General features: G+C 39.7%; 1 protein-coding gene across 1 annotated transcript in view; it reads left to right on the plus strand.

Annotated features, from left to right (window-relative positions):
- SULF1 (sulfatase 1) overlaps positions 1-14,143 on the plus strand; it is a 121,310-nt gene that overhangs the window by 72,287 nt on the left and 34,880 nt on the right. Inside the window, exons 8-9 of the mRNA XM_051768451.1 lie at positions 3,357-3,508; positions 5,521-5,690. Of these exons, the coding sequence (XP_051624411.1) occupies positions 3,357-3,508; positions 5,521-5,690 (322 nt within the window). The remainder of the gene's footprint in view (positions 1-3,356; positions 3,509-5,520; positions 5,691-14,143) is intronic.

Genomic DNA, 14,143 nt, shown 5'->3' on the forward strand with positions numbered 1-14,143 from the left:
TCAGTAAAAGCCTGTCTTTTCCCTTCATCTGTATAATTACTCATATCCTCCTGAGCTTTTGACCAACAAATCAGTTTTGGTTAAAGCAGTTTGGCAAATGCAATCCATTATCACAGCCACTGGAGCTTCTGCTGGTATTCGGGGCTTTGCTACACGTTTGACATGGGAACTGGTTTACTCTGCAACAGGGGAAAACATCTATTTCTGCAAGCTGTCATTCAGGGAGCTGCTTAAAACTTGACAGCACTGAGATTATTTTTATGATAAAATACTAAATCATTGCCAAGACAAAGGTGAATGGTTCAGGCTGTCAATCCACAGTCTCATAGCATGCACCAAAATATGGGGTTCAGGGGGCCAAAAGTGAGCTAACAAAACATTATTAAAGTTAGAAAATTAAGTAATCTAAAGCAAGGAAATTCCAAGATGAATTGGCCTCTACCAGTTCCAAGCCACCCTTTCCTTTTCTAAATTCAGTTTATCTGTTCTCATCCTTACGCCCCAGGTCATTTCATCTCTGCTTTTTATGCTGGTGGCTTTCTCTCAGGTAATAAATATCAAAAGAGAGAGGAGAGAAGGAGAAAAAGAAGCTGATGGTTCTTTGTTTTAGTGCCAAAACTGAAACTGTGGGAACCTTCTCAGGTCCATAAAGGAACACCCCATGGTGATGTTAAACTGAGAAGCTGGAGTAAGACTTTCCTAATCATCTGTGTGCTACAGTTTTTTGGAGCTTGGTCATTTTGAGACATTTTCATAGCCACCTCCATTATTTAAAAAGGCACTACATCAAAATCTGCAGACACTAGAACTTCTTAGAGAAAAGCTTGACAATGATTTTTAAATGGGCAAATCTGTTTATTTTCCCCTAGCCCTTTCCTTGGAAATTGCTGAACTGTTTGGCTAAAAGGTTCCATAGAGCAAAATGCAGCCTGAGTCAGATAGCATGGAAACCATCACCACTAATGATTGAAGTTTGGCAAGACTGTAAATAGCAGAGTCCAGGTCTCTGTATATGTCAGTCTTAATAATAGATGGGGCAATCAAACCATCTTATATGATAAATGGCCATAACTCCCATTTCAAGCTTGAAAGCCTCTGATGATTGTGGGAGGCGGGTTGGCAGTAGAGCCCTCTACTGATGAGCACGGCACTCGGAGGTTCCTCAAGGTTGTGCAGTAGCTGCTGATGAATCTGGAATGGCACTCGGGAGGGCTGACCTCAGATTTCCCCTGTAACCACAGACTGTCCTTGATTTTGCTTGGCTCAACAATGCTTCCTCTCTCTCAGTCACGTCACTCCCCCATACTTTTCTTCGCTGCTGTCTCTCTCTGACTTCTTTTCCCCTTCTACTCGTTCCTTGGCTTCCCCTCTCACAGTATTTCAGCCTTTACCCTTACACTTTCCCATGACATCTGACTGAAAATTTAACCCAGTTTGGCTGCTTTAGAGAGAGGCATGGTTTCCATTCCAGGAGAAAACAGTGCTGGGCAAATATTTCCTGCCCACTGTCATCCACCCTCTTCACCTCACAGTTCTTGACTTCTGGTTGGCCTCAGGAAAATAAAGGAGACAGGCTGGATTGCTTTCTTGGTGGCTGTGGGAGGAAGATCTGGAAGCCTGGTCTAGTGTCTGTAGGACTTGTTTATATGTCACATTCCACGTGGTATAGGAAAGATTATATATGACTATAATCTCTGGTTAGTGACATTTGGCAGTTCCACAGTTGGATTGCATCATATTTATGTTGCCTCAGGCAAGTCTTAATTATGAACATTTTGATTTTTCCACCAATTTTCCCAAGAAATTCCCCATGCCCACATCAAATAGATCTGAATAATTTAAGGCTTTCCACAAATGTGCTCTTTTGGTAAGATTGAATGTGTCTCGGTTGGATGTGAGGTTTTCCAATGTGACTTCATTTCCTAGTAGGAAACAAGTACGGGGGTTTGAGGTGTGTCCCATGGCCCAGCTGAGAGACAGCAGCTCTGGGCAGCAGCTCTTTGCAGGTAGGCCTGGCTGCACTCAGGGTAGGGAGTGGGGCACTGCGAGGGGTGCAGGGAGGGAAGCAGCTCTTACCCGGAGGAGCTCCACCCCTGTAAAGGGAGAGGTCTGTGTCATTCCCTCCTCTTCAGCAGTTCCTCATTTTGTGAGCACCTGGAGTACCAGTGTGCAGACTGCTGGGGACAAAGGCAGCAGAACTGCTGGCAAAGGTGACCCTCCAGGGTCTAGTAAACCTCAAGATAATTAAAGATGGAAACAGTGAAGTTACTGAGACACCCACAGAGTAACCTGCTGGGACTGAGCTGGAGATAATAAGTCCCTAAAAATCCAAGTTGTGGACCTAATCAGATGTTTTGCCACCACACTTCCCAGGCAGTGGAAAAGCAGGGCAGAGCCATCTGAACTGACTATTCTATCCAGGCCACAGGCCATACATATGCAGCTAAAGACCTTCCATGCCCATCTCTCCCTAGAAGCAACACGGCTCCATTTGCCACGGTGCCATGCCAGCATTAATGCTCCTTCCCAAAGCCAGTTGGCTGGTTTTTGGTGTCTATCTTTGGCATAGGCAATCCACACATCCAGATATCTCTGCATTGTGAGATTGCTTTTCTTCTTACTTCCTTCCAGAGGAATTGACAGGAGCACTTACAAACCCTCCTGGGTCCGACCGCAAAGGCTGAAATTTTTAGTCTGAGTGGGTTCTGACTTGTCACCTAATGGAAAAAAGTACAGAGAGTTTGGCAGGCCAGGTAGAGGTGCTTGACCTCCAAGCGTTTGTCTCTGTTAGTTTTGCCTTAGAGAAGATGTGGCAGCAAAGCAGGGTGGGCGTTCTCTCTTGCTCTACCCAAATGTGTCACAGTAGGATGGAGATCTGGACTTTTCAAACCTTTTATCAAACTAGCAAATGTAGCCAGGATAGCAAGCCCAAACTTTCAAGTTAGAAGCCGAGCTTCAAAACATCACAGAACTTGCTTAAAACCACAAGGTGTTTTTCAGATATATCCTCTGGGAACTGAGTTTTTATTCTATATTAAAGTGGAAATGAAGGGCAAAATATTCTTTCTAAAAAAAAAAAAAAAAAAGCCTGAAAACATTTCACATGAGCACTATATTCTAAAAGATTAAGAATAAAACGTAGAGTCACGAAGACTTTCAACTCTCATAAAACTCTGGAAATAACTTATTTTAATTTCAAAACCCTCTAAGCTATAAAAGGAAGATTTTTGGTAAAGCAACTCTGACTCATTCTAACATATTTTCTCTTCATTCATGCATTCTTTTGACTCAGACTAAAAGACTTGGATTGCAAAGCCTCATGTGTGTGTGTGTTCTTTTTTTTTTTTACTTCGCAGCTTTTTTTGGGAAATACCTCAATGAATACAATGGCAGCTACATCCCTCCTGGGTGGAGAGAGTGGGTTGGATTAGTGAAGAACTCTCGCTTCTATAATTACACCATTTCTCGCAATGGTAACAAAGAGAAGCATGGATTTGATTATGCAAAGGTATTTTCCAGACACATAAATGCCACATGATTAATCCATATAAAAATAGCTTTCAGATAATTAATTAACCAGGTAATTAATTACTTAACCAAGTACAACCATGAAATTGAGATGTCATTTTCTCTCCAGGGCATTGCAGATAGATTTCCATGTGAGAATATTAATCACTCAACAGAAGAAAGTTTCCCAGGGCTCTTCAGTGGAGTCTGATGATTCTTCCCTCTCGGTTTCCCACCCTCCCTTCCTCTCTCCCAGAGAGTGATGGTTTGGTGGCAGGAGCAAAAAGTAAATAGAAACCTTTACCCAAAATAATTGTGCCCCTTGCGCCACTGAACTTTAAAGTTTGCTGAGTGTTGTCACTTACTACCTGCAGGAGAAACCTTAGTTAACGTTGTTCTCCATTATACAGTGCACACCAAAGGAAGGCTGTATGCCTGTGGTGTCAGACTCCGGATATGACTGTGAGAATAGATAAGTGCAAGAACACAGCCACTGGAAAAGTTCAGAGCTTGTGTGTGCTCTTGACAAAGTGTGGAAAGTATGCCAAGGTGACCTGCCCACTGCCATGAAGTTTCTCGGAAACGGTTAGGAGCGCAGATCGCAGACTTTCCAGCCTGCAGAAGGCAATCTGGCATTTCCTCAAACTAGCTCAAGGAAGATGATACAGATGTTGCAGCTGTGGTTTCTGACCCATGTAATGAGATTTTATTGGAAGCTCGCAATGCCTGTTTCTGATTTTCCCATCCATAGAAATTACATGATACTGATTATATATTTATAGAGAGAAAAAAAAAAGAAATAAAGAGTATTGGTTAGCTATACGTTCCTTACACACACAGTGTATGTAGCTAGAATAAATAGGGAAGCAAGAGGGGATCATATGCTTTGGGAGAGCAGTCATACAGGCATTTCACTTGAACAGGCCACAAACCCAAAAATTATCACAACCCTGGTGCCTGGCACTCATTTTCCATTTTGGAAACTAAAATATCACTCGCTGTCTCTTCCATATGCTTGCAGGGTTTGTAGCAGCCAGGGCTACTGTATGCACTCCAAGTTTGCTACAGGAGAGGGGAAGGGGCAGGGGGACAGGGAGTGGGCTAGCGAGGAGGTCACAGCTGGTTGGCTTGTCCTAGCACTGACATGCGACACAGACCTTGTCCCTGAGGCTCTGCTTTTGCAGCTGTTTGGGGCCTCGAATCCACAACATAAGATTAGTCATGCCTGGAAGTGCTTGAAATTACAAACATTGTCTCAGCACTTTCTCAATGAAGCTCGCACTAGACCTCCAGGCCAACAGTGAATACTCTAAGGTGGCAGGTGGTTTAATTTAAGTTTTCATCTTTTTTTCTTAGTTCCATTTCCTCCCTTCCCCTTGTAGGCTTCCATTTGCCACCTTGGCTGTAGGTTAAGCCAGTTTATTAGCGAGTCACAACCTTAATCTCAGCAGCTGCACTGCTTAAAGTTGCACAATTAAATGAACAGAGCCCGCAGGAATTCAACTGCACCCTGCATTCTCATTTGCAATTTCTTTGATAAAGATTTTTTGCAATCTGTTCCACTTTGTACAGATGTGAAAGTAGAGTCTGAACAAAGATTGTGCAAGAAAGGTTTATGTAAACATAAAACCAGCATAAGAGTCAATGTTAGTTGGGAACCATTACCTTGTGAAGTGAAATTCAAGAAACATATCTTTGTCAGTACAGTCTGTCACTTTAAATGTTACTTGGCACTATATAACGAAATCTGGTAATCAAATTTACTTAATACTTTCTTTTATATCTGATTTGCAAAATACCATCTCATTTTATGTGGCATTGCCTGCTTAAGAAAGTAATTACTTCTCGGTCTCCCCTATGCTCCCTCAAATCATACATCTCTTTGATGGTATGCTTTTACTTCCTGATCTGAGCTTTAATGAGGACTTGAAAATAACATAATAACATGATAGTATGTGATCTAATTAATCATGCACTTTGTAACTTTTGCTTTGTGTTAATCGTATGTTCCAGGACTACTTCACAGACCTAATCACTAATGAGAGCATTAATTACTTCAGAATGTCTAAGAGGATATATCCCCATAGGCCCATAATGATGGTCATCAGCCACGCTGCGCCCCATGGCCCCGAGGATTCTGCACCACAGTTCTCAGAGCTCTACCCCAACGCTTCACAGCATATGTAAGTCAAAATCACATACTGCCAGACCCACTCCTTGTGCCTGCTTCTGTGAAGAATTTGTTTATGGAGACATTGCAGGAACAGAGAACTCAAATATAAAAAACTCATAGTAAGCAGTGAATGTTTGCTTGGCTTTTTGCTGTGCTTGCTCCTTTTGCGGGGAAGAGTGACAGCTCTGACCATTATTAAAGCAGAGAGAAGCTCTTTTCCTCCTGGGAAGTTGTGGGAGATTAAAAGGTCAGTATTTGGCTTTGTAAGGGCAGCTTCTTACAATACCCTGAAAATATGTAGACACAGGTCAGGATCTGTTGGGAAGATATTACTTCCTTCATTTTCCTCTAAGATATGTGCTTCCTGGGCTCTAACAAACTGAATGCATTGAGAGTAAAAACACCCTTTTGAAGCTTTTGAGTGCACCAGATTTGTTTATAGACTAGATAAGGGCAGATTCCCAAAATAGCTTATTAGACTGCATTTTAAAATAGCATCCTTAATCTTTCCTGGTGATTAAACTATAATGAAAAAAAAAGAATTATTCAACTCTAGCTAAAAATCTGTAGATAGTCTTGGATTACACATCTTGCTTCATACCTTAAGTATTCTGTGTCCTTTTCCTCATAGTGAGATGCTATGGAAGTTTCCACTGCACTTGTGTCTACCATAGGTTTGTAGACTGGTCTTTCCATTTGTTCTTAAACAATGTCTTTGCACATCAAACCCTACCTTAATAAAATATTACAGCTGGATTGTACATTGATTTGGTGTCTCTAAATGAGGATAAATCAGCTTCATAAGACAGTTGGAAAGCTTCTTGATCTGCAAATTGCATTTTGGGCACCCTGCAGTAGCTAATTCCCAAGGATGCTTTTTGTAGTTATATTAACTTCTTTAAAATTGCAATGTAGCAGTTACTGCATAAACTGCACATATAAACTGATCACTAGTTGGGGCCAGAAAGAGATTTGCTGTTCATCGCATATGGTTAAATATTTGTTAGTTGGTATTTTTTTATCCTCTTACTGGGTGCTACTTTCTAGATACACCACTTTCCCTGACCTCATAATCTTATGTTCTCAATGATTACACATTCCTGAGATTAGACTTCGCAAGTAATGCAAATCAGTCAGCCATGTTTTGTAGTTATTTAGATATTCAGAATAACTTCTACCTGTATAGAGAACTAATGAAATTGAGATATTAGTTTGCAAATAATAGACATGAACACATAAAACCTGTAATATTGGGTTGTATGAAAGAACTTCTTAAGTCAGTATCCTGAATTATGTGCTCCAGCAGAAAGCAGCAGGGAATGCTTAGGGGGGAAAAAAAACACAAACTTTTTCCTCTGTTTTTCCAGCTTCTGAAAATCATCACTTTAGATGAAGCATCTAGGTCAATGTGCCCCATTCTCTTTGCATTGGACTGATCTCTTTTTCAGCTCTGATGGCAACCCCACCATCTTGTGGCAGGAAGTTCCATGGTGTCACTCCCTGCACTGAGGACAAAGGTCTGCCTTTTGTTTCCTTCCTAACCTGGAGCTTGGTTATGCCACCTGTGTCTCTTACTTCCCATCCTGTGAAGAATAATGAATAGCCACTACATCAAATTTAATGGATCTCTCACATGTCTCCTTTCAATTGCCACTTTTCATAGCAAGAGAGTTATTTCTACTTGTTCTCACCCCGTTCAACAGATTGCTTCCCATTTAGTGGCACAGACTGCCTGGCCTCAGGCAAGCCATCCTGTCTGCTGAGGGACTATCCATCATACAGGAGGGTAGGATTCAAACTGTTTCCGCTCAGCTGTGGGGACCATGTCTGGAAGAAAAGCACTGGAATCATTGAATCTCCCCCTACATCTCCCCAGGCCAAAGCAACTCATTTTAGGCTCCTTGCTCACTGTCTTCTGAAAAGTGCTTGTAGGAACTTGCTTTGGTTTGTCGTGCTTTTGACACTTTCTACCGCTTGGTGTTTTCAGCCTACTAGTTTGTGCTGCTAGACCAAATGGATTTAGTTAGTCTCCAAATTTTTAACTACCTCTCCACCTTGTACAGGTTGCATGTTACCTCCAAAGACCAAGAGAAGATCCTAGTTATCTGTTCGAGGCTTAGTTTCATTTAAGTACTTGAGTGTAAATTAATTTTTGTTTGTGTAGACTCCTGGGGTCTAAATATCTTGCTTTGCTAGGCTACTTGTGAGAGCACTCGGCTGTGCTGCTTCTTTTCTTCTGGTGTTGTTAATTTCTTGGCAACCTTCTTGCAAAGATTTTTTGCTCTATTGACCTCAGGAGATCCTTGCTGCGTTGTTTTGTGTTTCTTATTGCACTGACTGACTGCATGTGTTAAGTTCAGTCTGCAGACTAAGAAATGAGACAAAATGAAGATAAACTGCCAATTTGGGTGGCTGAAGATTCCAAACAACTGATTCCTCTACCAAAAATATTATGTTCTAGCAACATGCTCTAAAAGATATAAGTAGTTCAGTTCTTACAGAAATATTTGGTGCTCAATGTGAAAACAGCACAAGAACAATAAAATCCCTCCTGCCAAGATTTGTGTAATTTGAACATTTAACCCTTAGGTTTTCTTCCTTGGTGGTCAAGCACCATTTGAATCCCTTTCTTTCTGACCTTGGGTGACAGCCATCTGACCTTGGATTTTGTTTTTAAAAATGTAGTTGCTGTATCATGTTACTGTAACGCCTACCTCCAACAAAGAAGGGAAACCAGGTCAAAAGCTGCTTGCTGGCTTAACAAACTGAGATGGAAGGTTATACCTACAAACCAAGGATTAAGATAGCCTGTCAACCACATGTGAGGGGAAGTTTTGCTTAAAAGAACAGTAGCTGAAGCAGACCCTTAAATTATATGATGTCTCTTTGCTGGTAAAGTGCCATTTGATTGAAATTCCTCGTCTAAAAATTAAAAAACAAACAAACAAAACCACCAAAAAACCAGAACAAAACACCCACCCACAACCCAGAAGTTTGTTTAGAAGAAGTTTTCCACTGGCACATATGAAGAGGGGAGTGGCTACTCCAGAACTCAGGGAGAGTTCTGCCCTCAAATGTGGGTGTCTGTTGGTCTCAGTTCCTCCCTTATCAACATGGCAAGAAGAAAATCAAATGAATACAGTAGCACAGTCCATAAGATTTATGAAAAAAAATCAGAGCCAAAAAGAAAATGAAGAATTACATACCATCATTATGTACAGTCCTGTCCTCCTCAGCACAAACAGCCTGCTGAGTGGCATGAGAAGTCTTACAAGGACAAGAACAGTAATGATGTGTACACTGTTTAATTATTAATATTAAGTGATTCCTACTAATTCTTATTAACTCCAGTTTACAATGAAACACAAACTATATCTTACCAGAAACAGCAGTCTATTTTTTTTAAGCTTCAATTCTCCCTCTCACTCTCCCACTTCTCCTCTCCTTAAAATATGTCCTATTTCTAACAACTAAAAATATTTCTGAAGCTTTATCCTGGATGCTATGACCATAATGAGTGATATTTTCTGAAAATAAATCATACTAAGGCATGTACTCTAGCTATGCCCAGAAATCACTTCTGTGGAAGAAAATGGGACTGGAGAAGATGTACTAGATGAAAGCAATACATAGATTTTTTGCTGTGGTAATGAACATCATCTGTGGGAGAACAGAGTTGGAAATGTTGTTGTTAAATGTGAAGTTATGTTACACGACAGTATCGTTCCGTCAGACAGCTAAGCAGGAAAGCTCTGACTCAAAGGGTGCTCTAATGGAAGCCTGAATTCTCAGTTATGCTCAGGGCCTCTGGCACTTTAACTTCCCTTTACCTTCCAGTGTGAACCAGTCTTAGGGGAACTGTGAATCAGACCTAAGCTGTTTATAAGCTGTGAGTAAACAAACATTAGAAGCAAAAATCTGCAGGAGGCAGGTTTACTGAAGAATGTAAAAAATGGAAATCTGAAACACTGCTGGCTGTGCTGAGTTAAAGATCCTTGGGCTGAGTTAAAGATCCTTGGGCTGGCAGGAGGACTGACAGCAAGATTTTATGACTACTTGGAAGAAATTCTATTGCCAAGATAGAGATCTTAGGAAGAACAGATAGAAATGATATCTTGGGAGAGATCAGAAACCTTCACAAGCTAATGTGAGAAAGGGTAGATGATATGAAAGGCAGAACTTTATATTTCCATTTAAAGATCATATGACAGGTGCTGATAGACCTGGTGTGGAGGTAGTGGTGTGTCTGCAGTAGCAAAGCATGAAGAGAAATGCTCTTGCACCTCTGAATTCCCAGCAGAGTCTTAACTGTGATTTTGGGGTGTGAGGTGACTGTATCTGGAGTCCCTGAGGCCGAGTCTGAAGCCTCTGGCAGTTACAATGGTATGTCTTGTAATGTGGACATTTGACCATTAGAGTGCAATCATACATTTGCATCAGTAATAAATCTTGACATATCAATGCCTTGTGTCACTGCTGGCCTGAGGCCTGCTTGGACTCCTGACGTAGAGATAAATGATCAGAATTATCACGTGTGTCATTGCGAGCGTAGCTTGAAACAAGACTAGAAGAAATGGGGTGAAATAGAAATGTAAGTAAGATTCTAGTTGCACAATGAGGTTCTGCAGCAGCAACAAATAATGTTTCTTAAAATAGAAAGGTTTTATATTTAACAGGTAAGAACTTTTTTCTTCTTTATTCTGAAATATAGCAGTTGTGTTACACTTCAGAGTGAAACTTTCATACCTCACATCCCCAGATCTATAAATATCACTGGGTTTAAAGATTTCCCTTTTAAAAGGCAGCAAAAGCAGACCCAGTAGGGTGAAATTCAACTTCACATTAGTACAGACCATGGCACTGGTCATGTTGGGGCTTTTTTACTTTTAATTTTGCCCAGAATCTGGGCTTCCTGCTTTCCAAGAACAGTGTCTAAACCTGGAAGTCTGCTTTCCCTGGAAACAAAGAATTTGCTTCCTTCTTTTATTTGCATTTTTTTCTGAAGAAACATGACCACCTATGCCATGTTTGCTAATCATATTTCAAAGAATAATAGAGGTGTTAATTCTGTACAGAAAGTATTAATTTTTTTCAATCAGTTTTACTGTAGGTATTACTTTAAAATGTTGTTGACTTTTATTTTTATGAAATGAAAATGTTCCTGGGTCATCTAAGTACTGTATTATTTTCATTAATGAGAGGAATCCCAGTCCAAACAGATTAGCCAAACACTCTGGGGATTAAAACCCCTGAAAACTCTATGGAATTATTAAAACCAATATCTTTTAGGCAGTATTTTTGTGAACATAATTTTCTTTTGTTGAATAGAAACAGAAGAGAATCAGGAGATTGTAAATAGGGGAAAACACAGATTTTTACTGTGAGCAGTTGAACAAATGTTTGTAAATATATTTATTTCTTTCCACATTAACCCATCTGTTAGAGACTTGTATATATTTAGATCAATTTTTTGGAAAGCAAACTAATTTAAAGTTGTACTGAATTCTGGAAGCTCTTAAAACATGCTATACTCTGTTTTATTTCTTTTCCACACAGATACCACAACTGGCTAAACAGCAATAGACAAGTTGAATCTTCCATTATTTTCTTAAACTGTAAAATATCTTTTAATGATATTTTTATATATTACATATTTATATGTTATTTATTTATATAATATTTTGCAAAAAGGCTATATTCCATTTATTTCATTGAATATCACAATTCAGTTCAGTTACTAGTAGAAGATAGTGAAATTTATTTCTGAATTATTTGCTGCTTGGGAACCCCATTTTAATAGATCCTCAAGTGCAAACATCCATTGGTTTAGGTTGTTGGGTTTGGATTTTTTATTTCTTGTCGAACTTAAAAGCTATTGTGGTACCTTAAAAGCCAAATAAGATGCATTCTTTATTTTGAAGTTCAATTTTAAATATATAAATATAACAAATATGTTGTCAGAAAGAGTTATTGAGGCCTTTTGACCACAAGGTGACTGCTAATACAACTCCTTTTCTCTCAGCATAACTATAAGTACCTATTTGAACTGATGCTTACAGATAAAGAAATGATAGATTTTGTGGTGAATCTTCCTTTAAAGGGAAAAGTGCACTAGTGCTTAAAGATATTTACTCCTTCCATAACCTATAGAACATTTAATTATCACCTTAGATGTTTCTGTAAATTTATTTACACAGATAGGTGAATGATTACAAAATCTCAGGGTGAATTACTGTTCTCATTATGAGGATGTGTTTGTGGGAAAGTGACTGACCATGTTCAACATGTGTTATTGTTATGTATTTGAGTTTTTTTGTTAGTTAAACTGGGGGTATCAATTCAAAATTTTTTGAATCTGGCATCTTCCAGTGTCCTGCCCAGTGCCAGAAGACATCTGTCATGAAGTACCAAGAAGTCTCTGTGTATTAAGTTCTGCATAGAATGTGTTGGACAAATGTAAGTGGGCAATTGAGCAATGTAGATTTGCCCAGGTTAGTATGTTCTACAAGAATGACAAATACTACAGTAGCTCCTTGCCAGACTTAGAGGCCATGGACAACCTGAAAATAGTGGGCTACCTGACACTGTCTGCTGATCACGAATCAACTAATGTGCTCTGCAGAAGATAGCCTCTGTGACTGAGGCAATAGAAAAAGGTACATACCTTCAACTTTATACTCCCAGTGCAAAGAGGAATCAAGGAAATATAGATGTCAGCGTTACCCTACGGAAGTACTTGTCAATACTGAGCAAAATCATTCCCAAAAATGGAAGAATAGAAACAGTGACTGTACTATGATGACTTTCAAGGGCTTGTAACAGCTAAACATTTAGCTGATATCTCCAGCTGCTTCAAAAAAAAATGTTGTGTTAAACAATTATCACTGACAGGGGAGAGGTCTATTTACATGGAAAAGTTTTCAGAAATCAGCAATATTCTCCCCAGGATTCACCTCTGTAGTGTTTGTTTGATTGTTTTACACCAAAAAAAGGTAGATAGATCTGAGGGCAATGTCAGGTCTTGTGGCTGGAAACCAGTGCCTTTCTGGTGGATTTCTGAAAGGCCCAATAAACAGGGGTACACAGGGAACACAGAAAAGCCTGTGGGGTGTTGGAATTCATTTCTGTCTCTTCCCTAGTACTCTTTTTCTGACACTTTGGACCCCTGTTTCACATTTATCCATCAGCCAGTGACACTGGATGTTTCACAGAAGGTCCCGTCCCCTGAGTTGTCTGGGAGGAAAATTCTGCTCACTCTCTGCCTGCTGCATTTCTCACCCAGAAAATTCAAAATGCATTTGGAAAGTGTCTGTGAAAGGTTTTAACTGCCCTGCTAAATCCTTGAGTGCTGCTTTTAAAGATTATCCATTATGTGGAGGAGGCTTCTCACAATGGCCTGGGAACATGAGACCTGAGCCTGCTTCAGCAGCTGGCTCTCCTTCCTGGCACAGCAGCAGGCTGTCATGGTGCTGCCAGCTGAGCATAGCTCACAGCCACCTCATCCCTCTGTGGCAGTGGCACTCAGGACTCCTCTGAAAAAAGTAGGGTTTTTCTAGAAAATGCTGATTAATCAAAACTGAGCTCTTTCATGGGAAAACATCTCATTTGACAAACTTCCAAAAAACAGAGGAAAGTTTGCACTGGAAGTATCCTCTTCTGTCAGTGTGCCTGATAACTGATAGGTGACCAAAACTCCTAAGATTTACTTCTTCAAGGTCTGGGGCTCCATCAGTCCCTCTGCTAGGACTGCTGGCTAGCCAACAACACAAGGGCTGTGCTCCTGGGATAAATTTTATTAATTTTGTGGCAGTATTCATTTTAAAAATCAGACTTCAACCATGGGAAATTACAAAAACTTTGACCTTTCAACATGAAATAAAAGAATTCCCAGCAGAAAAGGAATTCTAGTTTATGCTTGTCTTTGCCAAGTAGGGAACCAACCTTTTCATACTTCTTAATCTCTACCAAAGATTGAAAAATCCTGTGATACTGTTGTCTCACTTCTCTTTTTCTTGAGGCTAATGGTTAAGTAGATTAGTCAAAACTAGCTGTGTGTACTAGAGGCATACTTCTCAAATTCTCAAAAAATGGTCTCCACTTAAAATGTGGACTTCATTAATTTATTGCAGTTGACTACAAGTCTATTATGTTATCCTTTCAGCTGATTTTTATCCTTGGATTATATAGTTATAGATTATCATACGATATCTGATACAGTAAAATCAACTGCTTCCACTATTCTGTGGTCACATACAACCATGTTAAGAAATGCAAAGGACTGGTCAAAGGTGTGACTTTTAAGTTTAATCAGTATACACTGTTGATATTGTTCAGTGCAACCTCTGAAGAAAAGACAACTACACATAAATATTTCAATGGGGAAAATGTACCTTAGCTCACATTATAATTTTCAGTATCTAAACAGTAAATTAATATTTAATTACATTTTAATTATAAACTGAA

The sequence above is a fragment of the Manacus candei genome, unplaced genomic scaffold (genome assembly GCF_025592945.1).
Source record: "Manacus candei isolate 608988 ecotype Guabito, Panama unplaced genomic scaffold, ASM2559294v1 h1tg000008l, whole genome shotgun sequence".
Lineage (NCBI taxonomy): Eukaryota > Metazoa > Chordata > Aves > Passeriformes > Pipridae > Manacus > Manacus candei.